Source organism: Ascidia mentula, chromosome 5, assembly GCF_947561715.1.
Source record: "Ascidia mentula chromosome 5, kaAscMent1.1, whole genome shotgun sequence".
Taxonomy (NCBI): Eukaryota; Metazoa; Chordata; class Ascidiacea; order Phlebobranchia; family Ascidiidae; genus Ascidia; species Ascidia mentula.
In genome coordinates this window covers 11,336,235-11,362,435 of record NC_138570.1, presented here as the reverse complement: position 1 = coordinate 11,362,435, position 26,201 = coordinate 11,336,235, and the positions used below count along the sequence as shown (strand labels likewise).

The 26,201-nt window shown below is 37.2% G+C and overlaps 2 protein-coding genes across 6 annotated transcripts; one reads left to right on the top strand and one right to left on the bottom strand.

Annotated features, from left to right (window-relative positions):
• Positions 1–12,892: 12,892 nt before the first annotated feature.
• LOC145902249 (TAF5-like RNA polymerase II p300/CBP-associated factor-associated factor 65 kDa subunit 5L) lies at positions 12,893–17,729 on the bottom strand. Of its 5 annotated transcripts, XM_082990141.1 has the most exons (14): positions 17,715–17,729; positions 17,467–17,655; positions 16,820–16,976; positions 15,969–16,147; positions 15,464–15,596; positions 15,328–15,416; positions 15,050–15,237; positions 14,927–14,994; positions 14,517–14,789; positions 14,174–14,255; positions 13,888–14,107; positions 13,721–13,828; positions 13,529–13,667; positions 12,893–13,474 (listed from the first exon to the last, which is right to left on the bottom strand). In XM_082990141.1, exons 2-14 carry the CDS (start codon positions 17,584–17,586, stop codon positions 13,362–13,364), a joined length of 1,869 nt encoding a protein of 622 aa, XP_082846267.1. In that variant the 5' UTR covers positions 17,587–17,655; positions 17,715–17,729; the 3' UTR covers positions 12,893–13,361. The 5 variants fall into 5 exon arrangements, with proteins under 5 accessions (XP_082846267.1, XP_082846269.1, XP_082846266.1 ...); XM_082990143.1 differs by having other exon boundaries at positions 15,328–15,404; positions 15,458–15,596; positions 17,467–17,720; XM_082990140.1 differs by having other exon boundaries at positions 17,467–17,720.
• A 6,547-nt stretch (positions 17,730–24,276) lies between these two features.
• LOC145902912 (choline/ethanolamine transporter flvcr2a-like) lies at positions 24,277–25,704 on the top strand. Its single transcript, XM_082991001.1, has one exon. The coding sequence runs from the start codon at positions 24,277–24,279 to the stop codon at positions 25,702–25,704; it is 1,428 nt and encodes a 475-aa protein (XP_082847127.1).
• Positions 25,705–26,201: the final 497 nt, after the last annotated feature.

The following is a 26,201-nucleotide window of genomic DNA, read 5'->3' as shown; positions in this document are numbered from 1 at the left end:
TTTACTTCAGGTTTAGCATAATCCTGTCATTCCGGTAAAACAAATTATATGTCAATTGTCACAACAATTATTAGGGCAAACATTAAAATGCTATTTCACACCAAATATTCCTTCATAAAGCATAAATCACAACGTATTAGATAGTTCCCAAACAAAACGTAATTCAGGGACGCTTAAACACTTTCCGGGACTAATATTTTTCTGAAAATCGCCCTGTAGTTAGAGTACAGCATCATCTAAACCCTCATACTGAAACCAAATGGTACATAAGCGCCGTTTTCCAACGAAATGACTTATTCCGTCACCAACTACAACCGAACTATGATATGCGATGAAATTCTGTTCACGTTTTAAACACTTTCCGGGACTAATATTTTTCTAAAAATCGCCCTATAGGTAGAGTACAGCATCAGCTAAACGCTCATATTGAAATAAAATGGTACATAAGCGCCGTTTTCCAACGAAATGACTTATTCCGTCAACAATAAAAACCGAACTATGATATGCGATGAAATTCTGTTCACGTTTTAAACACTTTCCGGGACTAATATTTTTCTAAAAATCGCCCTATAGGTAGAGTACAGCATCAGCTAAACGCTCATATCGAAATAAAATGGTACATAAGCGCCGTTTTCTATCGAAATGACTTTTTCCGTCAACAATTAAAACCGAACTATGATATTAGATCAAATTCTTTTGTCGCTTTAAACACTTTCCGGGACTAATATTTTTCTGAAAATCGCCCTATAGATAGAGTACAGCATTCGCTAAACGCTCATATTGAAATAAAATGGTACATAAGCGCCGTTTTCCAACGAAATGACTTATTCCGTCAACAATAAAAACCGAACTATGATATGCGATGAAATTCTGTTCACGCTTTAAACACTTTCCGGGACTAATATTTTTCTACAAATTGCCCTATAGGTAGAATACAGCATCATCTAAACGCTCATGCTGAAATAAAATGGTACATAAGCGCCGTTTTCCAACGAAAGTACTTATTCCGTCAACAATTACAACCGAACTATGATATGCGATGAAATTCTGTTCACGCTTTAAACACTTTCCCGGACTAATATTTCTCTAAAAATCGCCCTGTGGTTAGAGTACAGCATCAGCCAAACGCTCATATCGAAATAAAATGGTACACAAGCGCCGTTTTCCAACGAAATGACTTTTTCCGTCAACAATAAAAACCGAACTATGATATGCGATGAAATTCTGTTCACGCTTTAAACACTTTCCGGGACTAATATTTTTCTACAAATTGCCCTGTAGGTAGAATACAGCATCATCTAAACGCTCATGCTGAAATAAAATGGTACATAAGCGCCGTTTTCCAACGAAAGTACTTATTCCGTCAACAATTACAACCGAACTATGATATGCGATGAAATTCTGTTCACGCTTTAAACACTTTCCCGGACTAATATTTCTCTAAAAATCGCCCTGTGGTTAGAGTACAGCATCAGCCAAACGCTCATATCGAAATAAAATGGTACACAAGCGCCGTTTTCCAACGAAATGACTTTTTCCGTCATCAAAGCAACCTTAAAGCAATGCTGAACGGGTGACTCTTACGTCATAAACGCATCAACAACAAGCTTCCACTGCTGTTAGCTCAATCTGATAATAATTAAATTATACTTTAAACACTTTCCGGGACTAATATTTTTCTAAAAATCGCCCTATAGGTAGAGTACTGCATCCGCTAAACGCTCATATCGAAATAAAATGGTACATAAGCGCCGTTTTCCAACGAAATGACTTATTCCGTCAACAATTACAACCGAACTATGAAAAACGATGTAATTCTTTTGACGCTTTAAACACTTTCCGGGACTAATATTTTTCTCATAATCGCCCTATAGGTAGAGTACAGCATCAGCCAAACGCTCATATCGAAATAAAATGGTATACAAGCGCCGTTTTCCAACGAAATGACTTTTTCCGTCATCAAAAGAACCTTGAAGCACCTCGGAACGAGTAACTATTACGTCATAAAGGCATCAAACTCCAGCTTACACTGCTGTCAAGTTGAAATAAACTAGAGCTGTTATTAATAAAATTATACTTTTAACACTTTCCGGGACTAATATTTTTCTAAATATTGCCTTATAAGTAGAGTGCAGCATCAGCTAAAGGCTCATATCGAAATAAAATAAAACAACTTCTACCGTCAATACATTCCATTGACAAAAGTTTGTATTTCACCAGCGTTTTAAACACTTTCTGTACGAATATTTTCTTTGAAGATAGAATACGGTATAATGTTAAATTAAAGTGGAAGACAAGCGATATCTTTTTGTTAAGCGGTGGCAATAAGCTTAGCAGCCAATCATTAAACTATAGTCCAGCACAGCTGCTTTGTTGACTGTTTACGCCATTACCTCCACAATTTTTCCCAACAACTGCCTCAATTCATGGAGAATGTTATAAGCTATATTGAAATAAAATACCGTAGCCTACGATATTTAAAAATAAAATGAATCGTTTTCCACCGAAATGTATTTTTGCCGTCAGCAATTGCAAGTAAGCAATGGAATATTCATACAAATGAAGTTCAATAGACAAGAAATCTAATGAAAATTTGCAGAAGCACCGAGTAGTATTTTAGGAGCGTGCAACATATCCCTATGTCCGTTTTTGTCCAATTAGAGATTGCTTCCTCAATCTAAGTGTATAAAAACCATTAATACGTAACAAGAAATGAAACTTTTGTTTTTAGTGTTTGAAATGTCTCCTTTCACTCGTTACTGACTGCGCCTTAGTAGCAAGAACGTGTTTTTGTCTATTAACTCACGACAACTTGTTTTGTTAAATGCAGGTTTGCAAAGCGTGTTATAGGAGTGCTTAATTATATTGTTTGGGTTGGAAAAAGTATACGTTTAAGGATGGGAAAAACGCCTCAACCACCAAGTTCCGAAGCATCCATGGAGGTGAGTTCTGTGCAACGTGTTTTTCAAGCCGCTTTTTATCCTCTAGCTCGCACAGCATTGATAGGTGGTTCACCTTTTTCACCGTCCGAAACAATCATACAATCTATTGCGCAGTATTTAGCTTTTCACCACATAACAGATATTGACGTCAAATCAGGTTCGGATTTTTTACGGCACCACACATTTTGGGAAGGAAAGAAAAACAAAACACGCATGAAACTTTTTCTTAACTTTTGTAAAGCAAATTGGAAACAAATTGACAGTACCCGTGGTAAATATGCCCCCTCAAAAACTAAGTTGCCACCCAATGATTTTGTTGGGATGAAATTTAATAACATTGGTGCAATACGCCGTGTATTGGCAAGTGGATTAGTAACTTATTCGAACACGTCAAAATTGCCGTGGTCAATTGCAAAGACTTTACTAAAGACTATTCCCTTAGTTTTATCAGAATCTAGCCCTCTGGTTGGCATTGTTTTCTAATCAACGACACCAATTTCCTATTTTACTATTAAGCATTAAGTATTAAGTGAAACTAACAGAAGTTTTAAATTGCAGTCAGCTGATTTATTTGTAATCTTGAAAAATCGATTTCGCCTGCACGGGCATCCTCAGTTTCTGCAAATTCGAATTTTGCAAGTAAACACAGAAAGCTATACGGTAAAACAAATCCAAGAATGAAACAATACAAATAACATGAATTAAAACAAAAATAAAATAAAACTACTAAAGTTAAAAAGAAAGAAATCCTGTTCTGCTGCCTTCCCTGTGCAGTACACTGCAATAAAAGGTGTTTAGACTTCTGTGGCGCAAAGATAAGACAAGCCGATTGACGTGACACGCAACGCAACAACACCTGCAGCACGAACGCACGCCGTAAACACAACACATGAGAACGTAGAAAGGGCGATGATAAAAACCAATGAACAGAAATACGTTGCAACCGTGGGGCACATCAATAAACCGTCAACAATATGTTATTCACCGAATTCTGGGAATGATCATTTTTTGGATGTTTTTTGAGGCCTGCGTAAGATTTAACCATTCGGCTTCGAAAATATCCAGTCTGTTGACCATCGGTTGTTCCACAAATGTCACTGCAAAACAGCTGTCAATGGGCTGGTGTTGACCTGACGAGGGGTGTGCGCTTAAGTAATGGTGGCGCAGGGCCGTCTTGTCGGTACTCCCCATTTTGCCTGTTGTCATGTTCCAATCTGACCTATGTTGCGTCCACCTTTTTGAGAATTTATTTTTAGTCTGACCAACGTACTGCTCATGACAGATTTGGCACGTTGCAACGTAAATACCATAACTTGCACAGGTTAGGCGTTGCGTTAGTTTCTATTCTTTACCAGTGTTTGTCGTTAAATTGGTCGTTTCAATAACCATAGATTTATGGTTGCCATGGTGTCCGCACATTGCGCACCGTCTGCAAGCGTAACTCCCCGCGGGACTGCTGCAGTCAGTTTGCAATGCCAGTTGCCGGTAGTTGGTCAGAATATTTCCCAAAGACGGTGGTCGTTTGTAAACAATTCTTGCTTGGCTTTTAATTTCTTTCTCTCTATGTGTTAATTTAAGCACTTGAGGAAAGGCGGTGCCCCCAAGCAATCATTGAGATATTGCCCTTGTCGGTGGCATCACGAAAGCGTTGTGTCCAAGTTCTTGCCTGAGCAATATTTTCACTAATAGCCTTCTTCGAGAAGCCCGATTTTATGCACTTGTCCTGAAGTCGATCCAGGCTTTGTTGGTAGTGGTTTTGTCTTTCATTCAGGCGACGCAAACGACATACTTCACCTAGAATAATGGACTTGTAAATGTGTCCGGGGTGATAAGATGTTCCATGAAGGAAACACCGCTCTTTTGCTGTCTCCTTAACAAAGTTTTTGGTGACAAACCCAAAACTAGATTCGCAATCCGGCACATGCCACACATCCAGAAACTCTACAGAAGTGTTACCATCCTTGATGCGCATTTGCCGAAACACAATCTGCAGTCCTACAGTAGAAAATGCTTCCGTGAGTTTTGAGCATATATTTGAGGTTATGTCTTCTCCCGTGGAAACCCAAATGATATCGTCAATGAACCTCTTGAAAAGATGTGCGTTATTAAGAATCTTAGCGACTGATTGTATTACATAGTGAAGTGCTATGTTGGCGATTGATACAGAGTCGTTGTCGCCAGTTGCTATACCATCTTTTTGTCGGTAAATGACGTTATCAAACTGCACCAGTAAATTATTGATGGTATATAGGCAGAGTTTGACCAACGTTTTTTGCGCCTTTGGACTAAATACGGAATGGCGTCGCAATGCGCACGTTAATGCCTTCTGAATAAGATCGCTGCTGATGTTTGGTTAAAGGGATACTATACGTCCCCTGCTACAATGTGTAAGTCTTTTGTGGATCCTCGAAAGTTTGGATTGCTTTGTTGCCACGCTGTTAGTTCTTTAAGGTAGTGTTGGCTATCTTTGCAATACTCATTTACAGTGGAGCAACAAAAGGCAATGCTGATCGGTTTCAACAGGTGCTCAAGAAGAGCTGTGGCACGGGAGGTACACGTATCGCCAGCTGATTGTACCAGTCTGACTGGAATGTCGTAAACATTCACGCTCTGGAGTTTATAAAGCTCTCAAAAGCCAATTGAAAAAAAAGAAATCGGGTTTTACAGTTGAACTCCGAATAGAGTGTTGCAATACTGTGCAAATTTTTGTTTTGATTGAAGTTAAAACAAACGAATGAGAAACCGACAACTTGATTGAACGCGAAGGCACGACCCGCGCGGTTTGGTATCTACTGCTGGCACATCAAAATACTTGGTCGTTTGGCTCTCAAAAGTCAATTGAAATAAAAGAAATCTGTTTTTACAGTTTAATTCCGAATAGTGTGTTGTAATACTGTGCATAATTTTGTTTTGATTGAAGTTAAAACAAACGAATGAAAGACCGACAACTTGATTGAACACGAAGGCACGACCCGCGCGGTTTGGTATCTACTGCTGGCACATTAAAATGCTTGGTCGCTTGGCTCTCAAACGCCAAATGAAAAAAAAATCGGTTTTTACAGTTCAACTCCAAATAGAGTGTTGTAATACTGTGCAAAATTTTGTTTTGTTTGAAGTTAAAACAAACGAATGAGAGACCGACAACTGGATTGAACACGAAGGCACGACCTGCGCGGTTTGGTATCTACTGCTGGCACATTAAAATGCTTGGTCGCTTGGCTCTCAAAAGCCAATCGCAAAATAAATAATTTGGTTTTTACAGTTGAACTCCGAATAGAGTGTTGTAATACTGTGCAAAATTTGTATGGTGTGATAGTGGAGGACCCTTTCCACAATTCTATAAACCGTAAACGTAACCAAACTGCTCTTGTATGGCTATATCGAAGTGGTACCAGATCAGTTGTTTTTCGAGATTTGTAAATATTAAATTGTCAAGTACGCAATATTTCGTCCTACATCAGTGCTTTTCAACCTTTTTAAATTCTATCCGCACTTTTCTGTGGCACGAAAATTTCATCCGCACAATGCGGCCAAACCGCGCATCAAATGTTTGCGAACCCCAGGATGTACATAACTAATACCAACAGCCAGGCTTCATGATAAATTGCCCTTTCTTGGACGTTTCGAAATTTAAACGATTAAAAACCTACCAACGATTAAAGGGGAAGGATTAGCGTAGCTTCTTAAAGCTAGTGTACGTAACCAAATATGAAAAATTCTTAGACTAAATAGCCTTTTATTGGGCGATTGTCATTCGCACTTATCCGCACCATGTTGCCCATCCGCACAACAAATTTTCAGTTCACATCCGCACCAGTGATGGTCCCACAGGTTGAAAAGCACTGTCCTACACAAAAGCCAGTTGAACAAATTTCATATTCCTTGCAACACCAAATTTACACTGTGATTAATGGGGCTGTCCACCGCGGACTTTGCTACGTTTTGTCCCTTGTGGGTTTGCGTTAGCGTGTGGTCGAAACTCGAAGGCCTTAAAGGCGACAGCGGACAACGCACATCGCATCACACACCTCACGTATTCGCATAAGAAAATTTGCATTTTGACTTTCCTTGTTGGACAGGGAACAACATCGTTTGATTGCAATGACGACTGTTGTTGTACCGTATTTTTGGTTTTATTTCCAGCAAACGATTAGGACATGGTTAGTAGCCTATCGTTTGTTATCGTATCTTCCTGTTTATGTCACACTAAATTTAAGGGTTTCGGCGCTATCTGGCCTGCCGCGGCTTGTGGAAGTGAAGCCGGTTGGCGGAAAAGTTTTTCAAAGTACTGTTGGATTCCTCTCGGGAGGGATATTATTGATTTTGTTTATTAGTCAAACTTATGGTTAGCCTAAACCCTTTTGTAAAATATTTTTGTGTATTTTTATAGCTGAATAATCCAATTGTCATTTAAATAAATAACTATGAAAGTCTGAAACTTGCTTCAATATTGACCTGAAAACACATCGTGCTTAAGCTAGCCAGTGCGGTTTTTCCACTTATTAAAGACAATTGGTTTAGTTGTTCAACACGTTGTATACCGCATGTTAATTTTAAAGTTTGTCCCAAGAAAAAACTCTGTCAGCGCACGCAAGTGAGCAAAGAGTAATTGCGGGCCTCCGCAAAATAGTTTGTATTTGTGTTAGAAATTGGATTCGTCTCTTATGGATTTGCCGCAGTGTGTGGTCGCAAGTCGACAATGCACCGCATACCTCACATATTCACAAAAGAAAATTTGGCGCTACCTGGGCTTGCCGCGGCTTGTGGGAGTGAAGCCGAGTGGCGGGAAAGTTTTTCAAAGTACGGTTGATTGAATTCCTCTCAGGAGGGACATTATTGATTTTGGCTGCGAGTCAAACTGATGGTAAGCCTCAAGTCATGTCAGAAATAGTATCAGAGTATACCATAGCATAACCTCAGAACACATAATTTGTTTAGTGCTATTTAGCAAAGGTTGTGTTTTGAAATGACTGTTGATTTACACTGGTTGTTTTGCAGCTTAATTGTTTAAAATTGACTTGAGTGTGAAAGTAATTTGTTGGTTAAGATTGACAATAAAAGTTCCATGGAAAATGAAAAACTGAAAAGACAATGTGATCCGCTTGAGAGAGTAAGTAAATCATTTTTATTAATGCCCAGATTGTTGTTATATTTTGATATGATTTGCAGATTAATGACCAATAAAGCAATGGCGCAATTTAGCATGAAAGGAAGCCATGGAAAAGGAACTTTTCAACGCAACTTTATAAAGTGTTGATGGGTGAGTGAAACATCAACATTTCAACTATGCTCAAGGGACAAACCAAGGGCCATCACTATTAGTTTGGGGTTGTTCAAATAAAATTGCTTTTTGAAAAACATAGCCACAAAGAAAACATCAGAAACAAAAAACTATTGATTTGTTTTTTTTTTCGCTGCAAAAACATACCATATGGTATTTTGAAATAATCTTTTAACAACCAATATAAAGCACGCTTTAGTATGTCAAATATAGCAGCAGTTCTTTGGCAAAACAACTACCATGATTTGTTTTGTTATGAAAAGTAATGCGAACTTCTCGATTTTACAGAGTAGGCCTACATGATGGGGTGCAGCTCGACCACCGAAAAAGAAATAAACGCGTATTGGCGGACTGCTTTCAAGTTCGCCCCGCTTACAAAATCGACTTTTTGTGCATCTTCAGACAACTCGTTGTCGCAATAAGATTATATGTGTTTGTATAATGTATTCTAATAAATTCACTTTTGGAAATATTGTTCACCTATGATGTAGCTCCAATGTCAAGGTACAGAGTTTTAACTCAACAGCTATTGTGTATTGGTTATCAGTTTGCGTCTACTACTGGCAAAAGGTTTTACGTTTTCAGAACAAAACAAACACAAGCTGAGCAAAAAACGAAAACTTGAAAGTTACGTTAGCTCAGCAACGTTCTATAAACAAATAAAAAACAACGTTTAAAAAACCTCCACCAAAATTCGTTGATCTAATGTTGCTCAAATTACGTTAAGAAAAGTTTTTCGCATACTGCCGGTTGCGCTAATCCGCGAAGAGAGGGTCATGTTCAATGGTCGATTTTGATGTCGTCCGCCATCTTAATTTCAAATCTATTAATTGCATGTTATAGAGCATTAAATTTCCGTTCTCTTGATATTGATCAACATTGACAACTATTACCACAACGCTAAGCAGAATTGTTTGAATTACGCATGTATTTTTGCATGCCGCCATAATGGTAAATCACAAAAAGAGTTCAATGGGCGATTTTTTAAACATTGATATCTGCGAAAAAGTTTGGTTGTTGAAGTTTGAACTGCTTGCTGGTCCCAGTAGTTTGATTCTAAATCCAAAAAACACAACTTTTTGGTGAAAGTCTGTTGTATCTTGTAAAATATGGCTAATTGGCAAGATTATTCTGCTAGAAAGAGGGTAATGACTTTTTGCATGCCGAGAGATAGGAAACTCGCAAACAATTTGAAATTGCTTTAATCGTGGGTAGAGTTTTAAAACGAATTTTCAATATTTTAGTTTGTGAGTATAGTAATATGGCTAAAACGACAAAATTATTGTCAATATACAGTGTAGAAAAACAATTCAAGGCAAAAAAGGTAGACTGCCAATAAGGCACTCCAAAAACTAAGTAACCAAACAAAACTTCCAGATTGTGGTATTACGTCACACCACGAAATAACTGACTGACGACAGTGCGCGACGAGGGCGGCGTTAAAAATTGGTTGGAGTAAAAGGTATATGATACCAAACGAAATCTGCAATTTTCTTACAGTCGAAAAAACTTTTTGTTTTGTTTTGAACAGGTAGGAAAAAATGCCATTATCGGGGTGCACTCAAATGTTAACATTGGTTGTGGAGAAAGTGATTTTTCGTTTTCTTAGTTTAAATGTTTACATATGATTTCCGATGAATAAAAACTAGTTTTGTTTCTCTTCCTCATTTTAAACTCCAAAACGTTTAGCGGTTTTTCAGTGTTGTTTAGGTTTGAAGGGGATTTGTTCGGTTTTCTACGAAACCTCATTAACAAATCGGCAAAGAGTTTTTGTAAAACTTTGACGGAATCGGATTATCTTAAAAGCAAAATCGTCTATTCCGGCAATTCTTTTTCCGGAAAACTGAGGTTTTTGACCACCAGTTATCATAATGAAATATGAATCTGACGTTCTTCTGGTGAAAAACAACAAATAGGCCTAGGGGAGACCGGGGATAGCTCGGACGGTTTTGGGAAAATTGCTCATATTTTTTTTAAATTATGAACCACATTCTTAAATTTTACTTTGTTGTTAGTAGTAAAGCATTACTCAAAAAACAAAAGGGTTTTGGTTGGTTTTAGATCACTAAAAATGCTCATTCAGCCCATTTTTTAAACAGGTCTCAAATGTCACTGGGGATATCTCGGACAGCACGTTTTTTGTTTATTTAACAATTAGCTGAAATCAAACTTGGCGCAACAACAGCATTGGGGCATTAGCGCTCAAAATATCATTCAAGCTTTCAGGAATCGGGGCGTGGCCACTTATCGTTTCGACCCTTCCACACGTTCATGCTTTGGGTAACTCGAGTACTTTTAACGACAGCACGAATATTATATATTTTTGGGTCAACAAACGATTTTTTATCTTTGGGGCTTTTTCTTACTGCCAAAATTCAATCATTTCATCAAGCCTCTGTTTATTATCTTCTATGACCTGATAATTTTTCATAAAACTCAACAAGTGTTGAATTGTCTTCTCGCGATTTCTTGCCATGATGTCCGAAGTATCCCCGACCACGTGACGACATAGAAATTATTAAAATATGGCCGTATTTTTAAAGGTTACACAAAATCATCATTGCCCTATTCAAGAATACATATTTGAATATGCAATCAACCAAAAATTACTGCATTTTGATTAACTGTGACTGATATATAGCCTTACACATACAAATAAAAAAACTTGGTTTCACTGATAAATTGACTTTTTCGATTATAATTTTTTAAGCAGACATGATTTAATTCCAAAGTTACTGTTAACGTTTAATGGAGACATAAAGCTTTTGTAAAAGTGTCTTAACAACACCTAATTGTGACGTAAAATACCTGGTCCGAAGTATCCCCGTGTCCGAGGTATCCCCGGTCTCCCCTATACACCTTTCGTTTAAAAAAGATTGTAATTTCTGACGTTTCGCCTGTACGAACGACTAGGCTTCTTCAGAGAATAAAACAAACGCAGTAGCGAACCCGCGGGCAAAGAAATCAGGCGACAAAAAAGTACACTACTTTCCAATCGTGCAAATTTCTTTGATAAACCTTCGAGCCGCTTTTACTGTTTTCTCTTCCGATAACACTAAAAACTGAAAATAGGTTTTGACCACCAGGTATCATAATGAAATATGAATCTGACGTTCTTCTGGTGAAAAACAACAAATATACACCTTTTGTTTAAAAAGGATTGTATTGCGTATTGAATCTCGAAAATCTACTCAATAATTCCTCAAGTCTTGTTTTTTTTGAAGGATTGTTTGGTAGAGACAACTCTTCATCACTTTGCAATGTTTCAAGTAGGCCTGCGTAATTAACATGTTGGCCTGTTCGTTGGTGGACATTCCCCAAACATTAACTTAGAGCATAACTTTGATGAAGACTTTTACTGCTTGCCTACGTCACATTTCGATAAGTTTTGTTCGGTTGGTTTGTGCTGCACGTTGTGTCAGGTTTGAAATTTTGTTGCAGAAAACCGCGTTTTTGACTGGACCATAAACTTGAATTCCGGTCGTGTGGTGTAAACCGACTTTGACGTGTGAGTTGATGGCTTGAATGAGTAAAAATATGACGGCAATTGCATAACAACGCCGCAGCTGGAAGGTTCTTTGATGAGAATTTGTCCTTGTATTCCACCAATAGTGGAGTTTGTGTTTGACAAGGATATTTTATCGTGCGTAACGGGCCAGAGACTTTCAGGCCGCATCTCACAATTAAATCCTAAAAATTGAGTTTTACAAGTCATTTGTCATTGTGCACCTGGTTACAGTTTCTCTTGTTTGCCAAAAACAATTGCCGGGTCTGATGACTCATGAAGGGGGACCAAAACATTCAACCAAAACACTGGCGCCCATGCATGACCCATTGCATTGTTACACACAATTTTACTCTGTTACGCAGGACAGAGTTCGAGAAGGGCATTTCCCAACCGGGAAAGTCTTTTCCATACAAATACAGAGATGCGGCCTTCATATCGACATGGTATTTACAAGCCCACTGCTTCTCGCGCATATCACATATGGCTGCCGGTTTATACCCTCTTTCCGACCATTCGATTCTAGTATGTTCAAATTCTATTTGATTACATTTCATTCTATTTAAATAACAATTATTCCCGGATTAAACCGCCAAGTGCACAGGTGGCCAGATAACTTAGTGGCAACTATGTGGTAAATAATTGCCTAAGCAGGCCCCAGGGCTGTTTATGCCTTCCTGTAGGTCACAAGATCATCCAGGAGGCTTCACAAATCCTTTGTGTACTGTCCTATCCTTGTTTTTTGAACTTAAAACAATAATATTAGGTTCCTATGTAAGTCACAATACCCAACAGTGGTTATTAATGAACAAGTGGAAAAACTGTACATTGTTGCAGATGACCTTGAAAGCAGGAATTCGTTGATTTAATTGCCATATAGGCCCCTGAAACTATGCTAAAACGAAAATACCTGTTAAGTTGAAGAACAAAAGTTCAGCTGTCACACGTCAACAGTAATGATGTTTCAGTGTTGGTTCAGTAGCTCTAAATAACATACTCTTTTTTCGATCATATTGCTTCTAATTAGGTTTTATGCTGGGGTTGCGAAATCTGCAGGGGTGGTCATTAGCACATTTAACTATTTTTCACACCATTTAAAACGGCCATACAGTTTACCTTAAAAATTGTAAGTGCAATTTTGTTTCAACACGCCAAACAACTGAAAATATTAAATAATTAAATTTTTCATGACAAAAACATTTTGGCAAGCATTATGGTAACTTAGAAACAAAGAAGATTTAATAAGCAATGCGGAGCCAACAATATGAATTGTGCATAAGCTCACACCAGCTGCACTGATGAGACCTTTTAGGTCGAAACAGTGTCCATCTGTCTGCAGCTTATACACAAAGAAGATTTGGTCTGCGTTTTTAACAAAGTTGCTTATTCACTGTCATTTAATAAACATGTTGTCACTGACCATACAAAAAAGAAATAAATACGCGATTGCCCACAGTAGGAAAACAAAAGTTAAACGCCAAAACTAAAAAGCGGGATAATCAAAATACACCAAAGGCCGACCACAAGGCGATTCCTGCAAACCTTACTGAACAAACTGTTATTTACAAACATGTTTGACAGATCAATAGAATTTGCCTACAGCAAATGTGCAAAAACACAGATTTGGTTAATGTCATCTTTCTACAACAATACAGTTTAGCAGGTTGTTTGCAATGAAGCGGGTGCAAACACTCGATCCATCCAAAGACCATTGTGCAATTAAGTGTGGATTGTCCAACATATCTGCTGTATTTGTAAATAATGTTAAGGTAAAACGACAGAAATGGCAAACAACATTACATATGGATGGTGTTGAAGATGTTTGAGAAGAATCAACATTCCAAACACGAAGACAGCCATCAGCACCACATGATGATAATAAATTTGAATCAAGACTAAAGTGCAACCCATAAATACTTCCATCATGTCCTCTCATTTCCTGTTCAAATGCATTCGTACCAGATACTTAAAAAATAACAATGCCAAACCTACTTTCCACAAACTTCCGGAGGCAATGTCCCAAATTCTGATTCTGCTGTCTTGACCAGCACTTGCCAACCACTGACCATTTGGTGAAAAGCTCAAACACAAAACTGATGCCTTAAAAGTTGTACAAAATCTTTTCATAAGAATTTGAAACTTGTAACTGGAATACAAACCCAGTGTCCAGTCATTAGGCGGACTGGTTTTCCTGATGCAATGTCCCAAAGGCGAACTGTGTTATCAGCTGTAGCCAAGTAACTAACATTCTTATGAAAAGCAACACTTCGAACAGCTTGTTGGTGACCTGCGAAAACTCTAATTGGAAAACATCGACTAGTTGTCCATAACCTGGCTGTGCAGTCATATGATGAAGAAGCAAAATACATATCGAGGTCACTGCACAGAAATAATATATTATGTCTTTACATAATTACTGTATATTAACAAAGGATTTCAACATACCTGATGGCAAGTGAAAATACTGGATAGTCATGACCATAATATACCGCCTTATTCTTAAAATTGCTCAAATCCCACAACCTGACTAACAAAATCGAAACATAAATTTATCACAATCTAGTTAAATATATGCTTGACAACAGATACTCTTTGTGCAATGTTTGTATTGGGAGGGCTGTTAAGAAGTTCAAAACTTGAAGTGATGTTAACTTTAAATGGATGAATGGAAAAGATTAAATGGATGATGTTGCATTTAAATAAAAGAAAAGTTTAAAATAGGTACAAACAGTCAAAAATTTTTTTTTAAAGTTACTTTTAGGAAATGATACATTCATATCACAATTACCACTTCTATCATCCGAGCAGGATAGCATGTACTTGTCATCAGAAGAAAAACAGGTGTCATACACTGTGCCTGTATGGGCTCTTAAACTCGCCATGTTGTAATCTTTAGTTATTTTTTTCATGTCTTCATTTGAACATGAGTTTGTGTAAAACGAATCATCTTGAAAAACAGGTTGAACTTCATGACTGGATTGGGCATTGTGGCGAGGAACATCATCAGAAGGCGAGTTTTTTTTTTTAATATTCCAAACTTTAATAGAAGCATCATCTGTAGCTGCAGAGTTGTAGATACCTTGATAAGCGTTGTGCCAGACCCAGTTAACAGCATTCAGCAAGTTAATGTGATTCAGGATTTTTATCCAAGATACATTTGTTTTAAACGAGCAAAAAAATTGAAAAAACTGTACACACCACAGCAAAGATATTGTAGCTTGTTTGACATGTTTGTATGTGTTATTTCTTGCTTAAAGTCTGTAAACCTACAAAATATTACAAAGAACTACCTTTGAAAGTTTAAAAATATCATTCATTTACTTGTGAAGAAAAACTCTTGGAGTGGAAGAAACTTGTCTTTTCACAGAACTTATCTTATTTTTTAAAGTGTCCAACTTTAAGACTGATGGAAATACAAGAGGTTCAGATACTGAGTGTTTTCCTGAAACGCTGTGATGAGGAGTTATGGTGTTGGAACTTAACTTTTCACCTGTTAAAGTTGCTTCAGGCTGCATTGAAATTGTCATTGTTAAAAGATAAACCAATCAACCAATAAACATGTTGGAGCCAATGTGCATTGCAAGACAAGTTTTACTTACTTTACTTGTCACATGTGTTGTATTTTGACCAACCTCATTTTTGACGAATTTGTCACCATTATCAATTAAATTGCATGCTGCACACAATACTATTATAAAAGAGTTACACGAACAATACTTTGTAGCTTACCAATACCTGCAAAGTCAATCCTTTCATTTAATATCTTCATAATTATAAGATTTGGCTGGTGACTTAAATGTCTTTTCAATGTATCTTCACTATGAGGAGTGAGATTAATTTTGCAAAACTGATTTCTTAATTCAGCTATCTAAAATAAACAAAAAGAAACATGACCAACCAAAAACAATGGTGTTAATTAGAAGTATAATAATTATTTTGTCAGGTATAGCAAGGCTATTTAATCATGGATAAAACACAAAATAAAGTAAGTTGGCACATTTGAATAATTTAGCCACTAAATGCACTTTTACTTGTACTTTAATATTACATGAACAACTCACACTATTTAGAAGAACTCAACTTTATCGATTAAATTTTCAACGTTTTGACACAAATTATAACATAACATCCTAGATACAATGATGAAATAAGTTATAGAAACTAAACTGGATCAGTAAACCAAGCTACCTGATGGCTTCAGTAAAATCATGATAAAAAAAATTCAAGTTTAAGGAGTCACCTGGAGATGCATGTTCATATCTGAGGCATGTAGCAGTGATTGTAGCTGCAAATCAAAGTTATCCAAATCTAAACCTGATTCAACAATAGCCGAAAGATTATAGAATTCCTCTGCCTCAGACATTCTGCCTGCAATTATTAAATCCAAATACATGTGCACAAACAATGGACCAAGAAGATCTATAAAAAATAAAAAATATCACTGTGCTTGCAGAATTGTATAATCACCTGGTTTCAAAACTCCTTTCCAAATCATTTGGATAAAACAGTGCGATAGTCCTTATTGAAACAGGGTGCCAAGGTGGGCATAAAAATGACTGTTATACCTTATCACAGAAAATGTGCTGTAACATTACGACTAAGATAGGTTGTTATCCAACATGGTTGTGTGAGCAAAATCAGTTGCCTGAACACCTGACTGCCAAAGCGATCAAGGAAGGCACATGTTTTGGTCAATGGAAGGGTTAATATAAATTAAAAGTCCCCTATGATTGCTATACATTGCAAAGTGTCCAAGATAGGTTACTTTGTTAAACAAAGGCAATATACTCTTAACGTTTAAAACCTATCACGGACTTAGTGCAGGATATAGAGAAAAGGGAAAATGGTTTCAATTTATATTAACCCCTTAATGGACACACATATCCCTGATCGCTGCAACAGTCATGTGTGTAGGCAACTGATTTTGGATGATAACCTATCTTAGCCACAATGTTATAGCCCCATATGTTATTGCCAAAAAGGAAATATATTTAATGTTTTTGTATGTTTACATTATTTCCAGTGAGGCAAATCTATTTAGGATTTTGAATCCTTCTTCAACTGAATATGATATTTCCACTAACAACATACCAGGAAGGTCATTGTGTGTTTCATTTTTTCCATGTATTTCAGTAAACTTAACCATTTGATTAAATGAGTCAAAGTAATCACAGAGTTCAGTTGACCCCAAAGACACTGCATTATACAATGTACAGTGTAATGAATGAACTGCCCTTTTTGACATATCCTGAAACAATAAAATAACTTCAAGTACACAATTATTTTTTGAAACCTAATCCAGATATGTATAATCAATTGCCATGCAACATCAGCTCCAAAAATTAGCTTGTTTGGAAAGTATTGTGATTATAAATTTTGTTGTTGCTACTGGATAATTAATTTTTGCGTCAAAACCAGGACTGTGCAACATTGGAACGGCGCGGAGGATTTTTTTTTCGGTTAAATCCTCCACACACTTTTGCGCAAATATACCGAAAATGTGCGCAATATAAAATAGCTAATGCATTAACATACGAAAAATCGTTCGCGCAATCAACGATCGCCGAAAAAAAAGCCTACGCGCAAATAACAAACTTTCTTATCTGGAGGCTGTGCGGGACTGAATCAGGATATTTGGATTGAGCAGAATAGTGAGGATACTTTAAGATTCTGCCAAACTAAATATTGACGATGAATTCCACATGCAATGAACTTTACCAAAACCAATTTTGTCATACCTCTTTACTTTCCTTAAATCTGAAGTTATGACGAAATGTTAGTTCAGAATTTGTGTTGCTTCTTCTTTTCAAATGGTTAAGTGTAGTTGCTTGTACTTGTTCCGTCCTAGCTCGTTTCATTTTTGTAAATGCTAACAAACAAATAACGGGTCTAGTCAAGTGTACCAAAGAGACGCCAATCGACAAAACGGGTAACACTAATTTACGGAATAAGGAACCTAAGAAATCTAAGGAAACTCACACTAATTTACGGAGCTATGGAACCATAGAATACTAAAACATGGAATGGAAACTCCGCTGAAAATGCGCCGTCACGCATGAGTAACACTTTACGCGAAATGAAAAATGCATTGGGTTAAATGCGATTTTGGTGTTTTTTAGAGGGCTTAAAAACCCATTAAATAGAACAAAATTTAAAACTTTTTTAAAGAAACAAGAAGTTTGGTCCCTCGTCTTTTGAAATATGCACATGATTTTGAATAAATCGTGTCGCATCATTTTTTACGGCGGTTTGCTGTCTACTGCCTTTAAGTCAAAATATGAACAAATAATTGCGCGCTTTTGCTGTTCGCAAGCAATGGGAGGCCAAATCGAGTAATATTATCAACCACTATGCTTCTTATGTCAAATTAAATACTTTGCTTGGTATGTTTTTTTTTAGGACAGTATCTTTGCACACAGTAATACGGTGGTTTGGGAATATTTATTTTGCAAAAACATGTCATTTGACATAAATAGTTGACAAACGATAGTATGAATGTTTTTTTCTGCGATTTCTGTATCTTGATCAAGATGGAGATGAAGATATTATGATGAACTAAACTATTAAAATCAGTTGATATCAGGAAACACCATGTTCATACTACTTGAGCGCAAATGTTGCCAGTAAAGTGCACAACAAAAACAACATTTTTGTGCATAACATGGGTTTGAAAAAGTTAAGCCTTGACAAAATATATGTTGATTGGTTGCAAATACTCAAGGGCAGTGGGAATACTTCCAATATAAACCAACTATAATTTGTATAGAAGTGTTTGCATACGAGCAAATTCTGAAAACTTTCATCTTTTACTTCAACGTGACATGTTTCTTCAGAATATACTCATTTTAATACATATCCATATCAAATCCTGTTGTGTTTTACTTGAAACTGATCTGCGAAGAAAAAAAATGACTAGTGAAAAAGGTTATTTTTAATATATTAAGGTCCGATTCGAAAAAAAAACAGAAGGCAATTATGTTTGGTTGAACAAAATATTACATATTCTCAACTGTGTCATGAGCATTCAATCAAGTGTTTTGAGTAAAAAAATATACTTCTGTTATGTGTGCAATAGTTTGACAAAATAATTTCCATCAAATTCAAATTGTTTTCTTCTCAGATATTGGACAAATCAACACTTAAAGTCCAACTTTCAGACAAAAAGCCAATATACAACCAAATATTTACAATGAAATCAAATAGAAAACTCAGTGATGTGTGGGAAAAATGTATAAAGTAGATTACTAGGACAATAAAAGCAGGTTCATTGCTATTCACAAAGCATAGGCTCATATGTGGCATGAATTGCTCAAAACCAATGGAATATAAAAAAAGACACAAGAATTCATTTGATTCTGTCAATATTTTTTAGATAATTACCAACATTTATTTATCATTTCATATATAATTTCATAAAAGATGAAAAAACGGCCAGATTTAAGTATGGTTAACCAGTTTAAAGACAATTTTTGAAAAAAAAACAGCAAAAATTGGCCCTATCTTATCTCGCTTACAATGACTACAATCTGCCAAAGACATTTTGGGCCAAAAACTACTTCATGTAGTACTGCACTATCTATCCAACATATGTCTTTACAAAAAGAGGAGTTATGAAATATTTTGATACATACCCAATAATGACTGCAAAAATGTGACCTCTGGGTCGGCCTGTTTTGTTCATATATTAGGTTTCTGAATCCCATGATTGCTCTTCAGGCAGATATGCAAATCTAAAACATTACGTCATCACTTGAATGACATAATACATGTCTTACGTCATCTTTGAGGTCACCGCGATGACGTATTAACAATTTTTCAGTCAGTTCGGTGACTTGTGACACACGGGTAAAAAGTGTATTATAGCGCGTCATAATTAAAATCATCCACATATTTTAAAAGATTAAAGATAGAACTACTTGAATTTCTTTTAAATGAATTCCTGTGGTTACATTAACTTAGAGTTTTTCCCCGCCGAAAAACGCCAAAATCGCATTTAACCCAATGCATTTTTCATTTTGCGTAAAGTGTTACTCATGCGTGAGCGTGACGAAAAGAGTTTCCATTCCATGTTTTAGGGTGGTATTCACAATCCCCGATCAAGGATCAGATCAATTGATCCGGATCAGTTTTCACTGATCCGTATTCAGAAACTCGGATCAAACTTGATCGCGGATCAATCTTGATCGGAGATTGTGAATACCACCCTTAGTATTCTATGATGGAACCTAAGGAAATCACAAACACTAATTTATTCCGTAAATTAGTGTTACCCGACTAAACTTCAAACGTGCTTAACTCAGCCGATATTCGTGGGATTTCAATAATTTATTTACAAGTTGCCTAGATTGACACTAACAAATTTTGTACGATTTTTTAAGCAAATTTTTGTAACGGTTATTAATATGCATTAATACCCTCTTTTTTGGGTCGTTGTAGCGTAAAAGCCATTGGTGTCTATCCCTATCTGTTACAGCCACTGATCTCTATAAACACGGGATTGTCCATCTCACTGTGACGCATGAATGATTTTTGAAGCAAATTGAAAGACGCGGCCGCCATCTTCAAAGGTCCAACTTGCCGCGCAGAAGGCATTGGAGACAGGGTTGCCAGATTGGCGCTTTCGGCGCCAAATTCCCTAAATTTGGCTTTTTTCCATTTTGTCTGGCGCCCAAAATTTGGTTGGGCTTATTTAGCCCCTTTCTGGCGTTACCCTGTTAGCTGTGCGTTTGCTTAGCACTGGCAGGGAGGGAGCGGAAAGTGGTTTGGCACTTGATTGAAAGTGACGTCACCGGTAAAGCGAAAATCGTAAAAAGACCCGTGTTGGAGGTCATTCTGATGGAATACGTGATATCTCTACCGATTTTTATTTCTTTCACGCTGTTCGGCACGCAATTCTTGACTGATACAGAGATTTAAAAAAATTCTAGGGGGCGGAAGGTGGTTTGGCACTTGATTGAAAGTGACATCACCTGCAAAGCGAAAATCGTATAAAGAACCGTGTTTGAGGTCATTATGATGGAATACGTGATATCTCTACCGATTTTGATTACTTTCACGCTATTCAGAACCCAATTCTTGGCAGATACAGAGATTTAAAAAAAATTGTAGAGAGCGGAAAGTGGTTTGGCACTTCATTGAAAGTGACGTCACCGGTAAAGCGAAAATCGTAAAAAGGCCCGTGTTGGAGGTCATTCTGATGGAAAACCTGGAATTTCTGCTGTTTATAGAACTGAAGATGCTTTAATAAAAAGCGAAACATGTTTTCTAAAACCAGAAACGTGGACACAAAGTTGTTCTAGTAACATTTAAAATTGAATTGATGGTTAACTTGTGTCACGTGAAAGAAGTGCTGCTGGTTAGGTAGATTTCATGTAGTAAAACAATTTATTGTTACTATGTAGTGATTACAAAAATTTTTTTACCGTACTGGTAGTTGGCGCTGTTTCTTGTGTCTTCCAAACATCCAGATGGTCTGTATCCGTCATGGATGTTTAGAAGAAAGCCCGCGGTCAAGCCACAAGAAACAGCGCCAACTACCGGTACGATCGTTTTGCCATACGTTCCTGTTTTAACAGACACGCTAAGGCGTATGATGTTAGACTATGGTATAACGGTATACACAAAGCCACTTAGAACAGTGGGCAGGATGGTGTCACACCCTAACGAGAAGGGTACGGTCCAACCCAAAGGCGTTGTTTATTACATTCCGCGTAAGGACTGCGGTGGAGCATTGACTTAGTTAAAGAGGCAAAAAAATACTTTTTGTGAGGATTTAATTGCCCAATGACCCAACATAAAATTGCAGAAAGTTGTTTGAAATGGCTAGAAACGCTGCCTTTGTATTGCATTATTTTATTGTAACGTCCGTTGAACGCGCCCCGGTTCTTGGCGCGGAACGCCACACAAGGCGGAATTCCCGCAGTTAAAACGCGTATCTTTAATGGGCCTCAAACTCGCTCACTCAGTTGATGTTATTCTTGTTATCGAATGTGCAGTACGCATTCGTACGCAAGATAGAATGTATTCGAAGCGTAGACGATACAGACGTCGGGAGGAAACGAAAAGACACGTGGACCCTTAGAACACGGTTTCTACGCCGAAGGCAATGTGTCAAACAAATACACTTCACACGTAGTTAATTACAGCATAAGGCTCACCAACTATTTGGGAACCGGAAAACTCTGGACCACAAAGACGGCCCAAGCAGTTACTGTCGCACACCTAAACGAAACAGGCAACATAAACTACAATGCGCCACTATGACGTAACACACACAATGCTTACCGATAACTTTGGGCGACAGAGATTGAATACACCACGCTTCACGTGTGTACAAATGCAAGAGAGACACTGTGAGTACAAAGACAGCGTCAACACCGTGTGTAAACTTAATCACATAAACAAGGGCAGCTATATACTGTTCACCGAACTGACTTCTAAGTCATCGCAGTTAAATTTGCCAAAGTTACAATTTACACATTTCGATCAGTCGTTAAACACTTATGTATAAAGAGACCCACCAGAAAATGCTCGCTCGCAACACAAAAAAACCTTTTGCAGAATAAAATGACGTAGCACTGTGCTGCACAGTTGTCGGACACAAAAAGGCCAGAACCACGTTGCGTTATTACTTAAAACTTGGTCTATTATTATTATGTCACAGACCGCATGAGATTGCAACACACACACATTAGTGTAGAGAAAATGTGCATTCATAGAAATCGGCAAACAAGATGTAATATCCACTTTATTATCTTCAAAGACATTTTTAAAGTTTTATTCAACACACAATACAGTGATTGACAGCATTGTTACAGAAACTTAGATGAATAAAACATCCCAACAAAATAACCAGAAAACTACACTGGCCCATGCAACATTTCGTGTTTATCATGTTGAATTGGCTTATAAAGGCCACTTTGTTACTATACAAAAACAGAAAATAAACCGTTAAACTATTCAATCTTGCGTTAGTCAAGAACATGTAATATATTGGCAGAAATTTTGGTGGTTTTTATTTTTTTTAATTTTATTTTTGTGTGAGCAAAATGTTATTTTTGAGTTGGTTGCATATGCTCTTTTCAATTTTCCAGTTGAAAAAACATAGTATGAAACAATTGGGCTGTTGTAATTGATGCTAACAAACTTTTTCAACAAAAATTGCAAATAAATGTATATTGCATGAAAAATTGTCTGACAAACAATACAATTTTAATTTTTTGACTAAAGCTAGACAGTTTCACCTTACTACACATCAACACACAGAACCATGAATGATTTAGTTGCGACCGTACGACAGTGGAGGCTTGATGTATTGGGGTACATCAAGTACATCGCATGTTTTGGGGTACATCAAGTACATCAACATTGGGGTTGACAGAGAAAGTGTGTTAGTCCCAATTAGAGGTATTGTCAATTGTTGCATCGACACCTTTTTATGTCGATTAATTATGTTTTCTATGTTATGTGATGTATTGTTCATTTGACGTCAACACAATGTAGGGGAGACCGGGGCCAGCTCGGGCGTTTTTTTTAAAATTGCTCATATTTTTTTTAAATCATGAACCACATTCTTAAATATTATTTTGTTGTAAGTAGTAAAGCATTGCTCAAAAAACAGAAGGTTTTTCGTTCGTTTTAGCTCACTAAAAAGCCCATTCAGTCCATTTTTAAAACAGTTCTCAAATGTCCGAAGTCACCCCGGTACCGGACGAAATCCAAAGATTCGCGGCTAGTTTGTTTTTTGCGAAGTCTTAATTGCTGCTAAACTTGAGATACAGTAAGGATAAGATCTCAGGATACTCGAAAGCCCGTTCCTGACTTGAATACGATGACGGACAACCCTTTATCATTGCCAACGCATGTAAACGCAGGCTCAAACCATTTCCGCCAGTCAAGCAAGGTCGACCAAAAGACCTTGATGGAATTTTCTGACCTGTTAGAAAATTGTCGCAGCTTACTCGAAGATATTAGAAGATATAGATATAAGAGCTTAAACTCATTGGATACGTTGAGACAGCTAGTTCGAGGAGCGCGCCCACAACGCCAATTCGTTGTTCGGTGTCGAAGCAGTCTACGAAAACCTGTTGGTTTACTCCCGTTTCATGCGCATGCTGTAACAAGCCTCACGACTTGCCAGTGCATAAAATGCCTACCCTTATTGCCTTTAATGCCTAGCCTCAATGCCTACGAAAGCTTTTTAGAAACACCCCCTCACAGCTATATGTCGGCAATTGTGATCCTCAATAAAGTGTGTGGAACATATAAATCTGTGCGAATGTTGACGGTACAAGTAATTGAAATATATAATCAAAAATAACAGGTGATTGGTTTGTTAACCCCTGAACGTTAACTTCGCACGGATTTCTATGTTTCGCAGAATGAATTTAATGCGACAGTAAGCGGAAGTGGATATAATGCATCCATCCTATATCCATCAGTCATCTCCGCACACCACTTCGTAACTTTCCTGAAGAGGATTCTTTATGTTGAATGTCTATTGAGGATTTCCAATATTACAGAATACAAAAAGATTTTGCACAGTCTAAATGGAATCTGGGAAAGGAAATGTTGCTGATAAGAAAATCGAGGTGAAGTCTTTAACAATATCAGTGTACAAGAGAAGATGGTTGTTTGTGTTCCTTTTGACTGTATTGGAATTATTAAACAGCTTCGAATTCGCGGGATTTGGCCAAGTTAGCGACTTTTACCATGCGTATTTTCAAGCTAGCTATGTCGAAATTGACTGGTTGACTATAACACCATTTTTTGGTGTAGTTTTTGCCTCCCCGATTTTGGCAACCTTCTGTTTTTTTGAATATATAAACCTGAAATATTTAATTATTACATCATCAATGTGTGCCACCATTGCATGTGCCCTGATACTTTTGGCTGTGGCAAAGACACACCTTTTTATATGTGCAATCGTCGGACAGGTTTTTACAGGAATTGCTGCGGCAATACTTGTGGCAGTCCCGCCGATATTTGGAGTTGTCTGGTTTCCAACAGAGGAACTTGGACTTAGCATGTCTTTAATCATGTTTGGAATTCCCGCGGGCAGTATATTGGGATATTTACTTCCAACAAACGTTTTGAAAAGTCCTCCAAAAAAGTTTGCAGAAATTAAGGGCAACTGGACAATTGAAAACAGTGACACCATGAGGACAATGTACTTTACATTTTTAATGGCAAGTGCTTTTATATTGCTTTTGTTTGTATTGACATTGCCAAAAAAACCAGCCAACTACCCAAGTTTGGCTCAAGCAAAAAAAGAAGAAAACTCAAAGCTAAACACTGTTAAAAGAAGAACGTTTAGAATGTTAATTGCGGAAGCGAGGAGTTTGTTCTCATTAACCTTCTTTCTGATGTCGATTTCAATGGGAGTGATATTTCATGTAAATTCCGTTGAACTCATCTTAATGTCTGAAATAGTTAACTTTGTTGGAGTAAACAGTGATTCTTCTTTACCAACAAAAATTGTCACCGGCTACGTTATGAGTTTGATGGCGTTTGGCGGATTGGTTGGTTCTCCTGTTTCAGGTCTATTTGTCGACAAATTTCAAAAACCTCATTTTCAAGCAATCATTGCCTCCGCAGTTGCATGTGTGGCTTCATGTGGATTGATTTTAGGGTATGTGTACAGAAACTTTGTGGTCATAGGAGTAAGTAACGCGCTGTATGGATTTTTTATTCGCATGAGCATTGTTCCCTTGTACAAATTAATAATTGAACATACTTACCCGATTGATGAAATTTTTGTCAGTCTCAATGTTGTCGGACTACAAGCTTTAATTGGCGGAGTGGCTGCAGAAACGGGAAGACTCATTTATAGCCGAACTTCTGGACTTGGTGTTTTAATTTTTCAAACTTTGATGCTATTGGCGGCAACAATAATAACTTGTTTTGCCAAACCGACACTCCATAGGCAAAGAGCAAATGAAGATGACAAAGTTATGGATCCAGATAGTGCATACTAAAACAAATCTGATTAAAGGTGCAATTGAGACTGTCGCAAGTATTGGAGTCGCAAATATGAACAATCACAGAAAATGTCTGTGATAGTTCATTTGGAAAAAAAATATAAGTTTCGATATTTTTTCAGTAAAATCTAAAAAAAATTGTTGTTACTTTGACAACAGTGTGCATTGCAAAGCTGTCTTCGGCACATTGCCTTTTGTGTAGTTTGTCCTGTCATGATGCTAAACATTTTCATATTTTATTTAAAGTCGGTCTTTCTACTCTTTTACATTTACAATCCGTCTTTCTGGCGCCTTCGCTATAATTATCTCGCCTGCTTCACGTCTTTCAACTTGCGTTATTTCTCCTATAGTCTCCTTTGTTGCGTTATCGCAGCCATTATCCCTTTGTTTCTGCCTCGACTTTGATATCGCCCTATATATTTGCGACTCTTTCCACAAATAAACAGATCATATGGTTTTTGGTCTAACAGAACGCAATGTGATCTTACGGATCA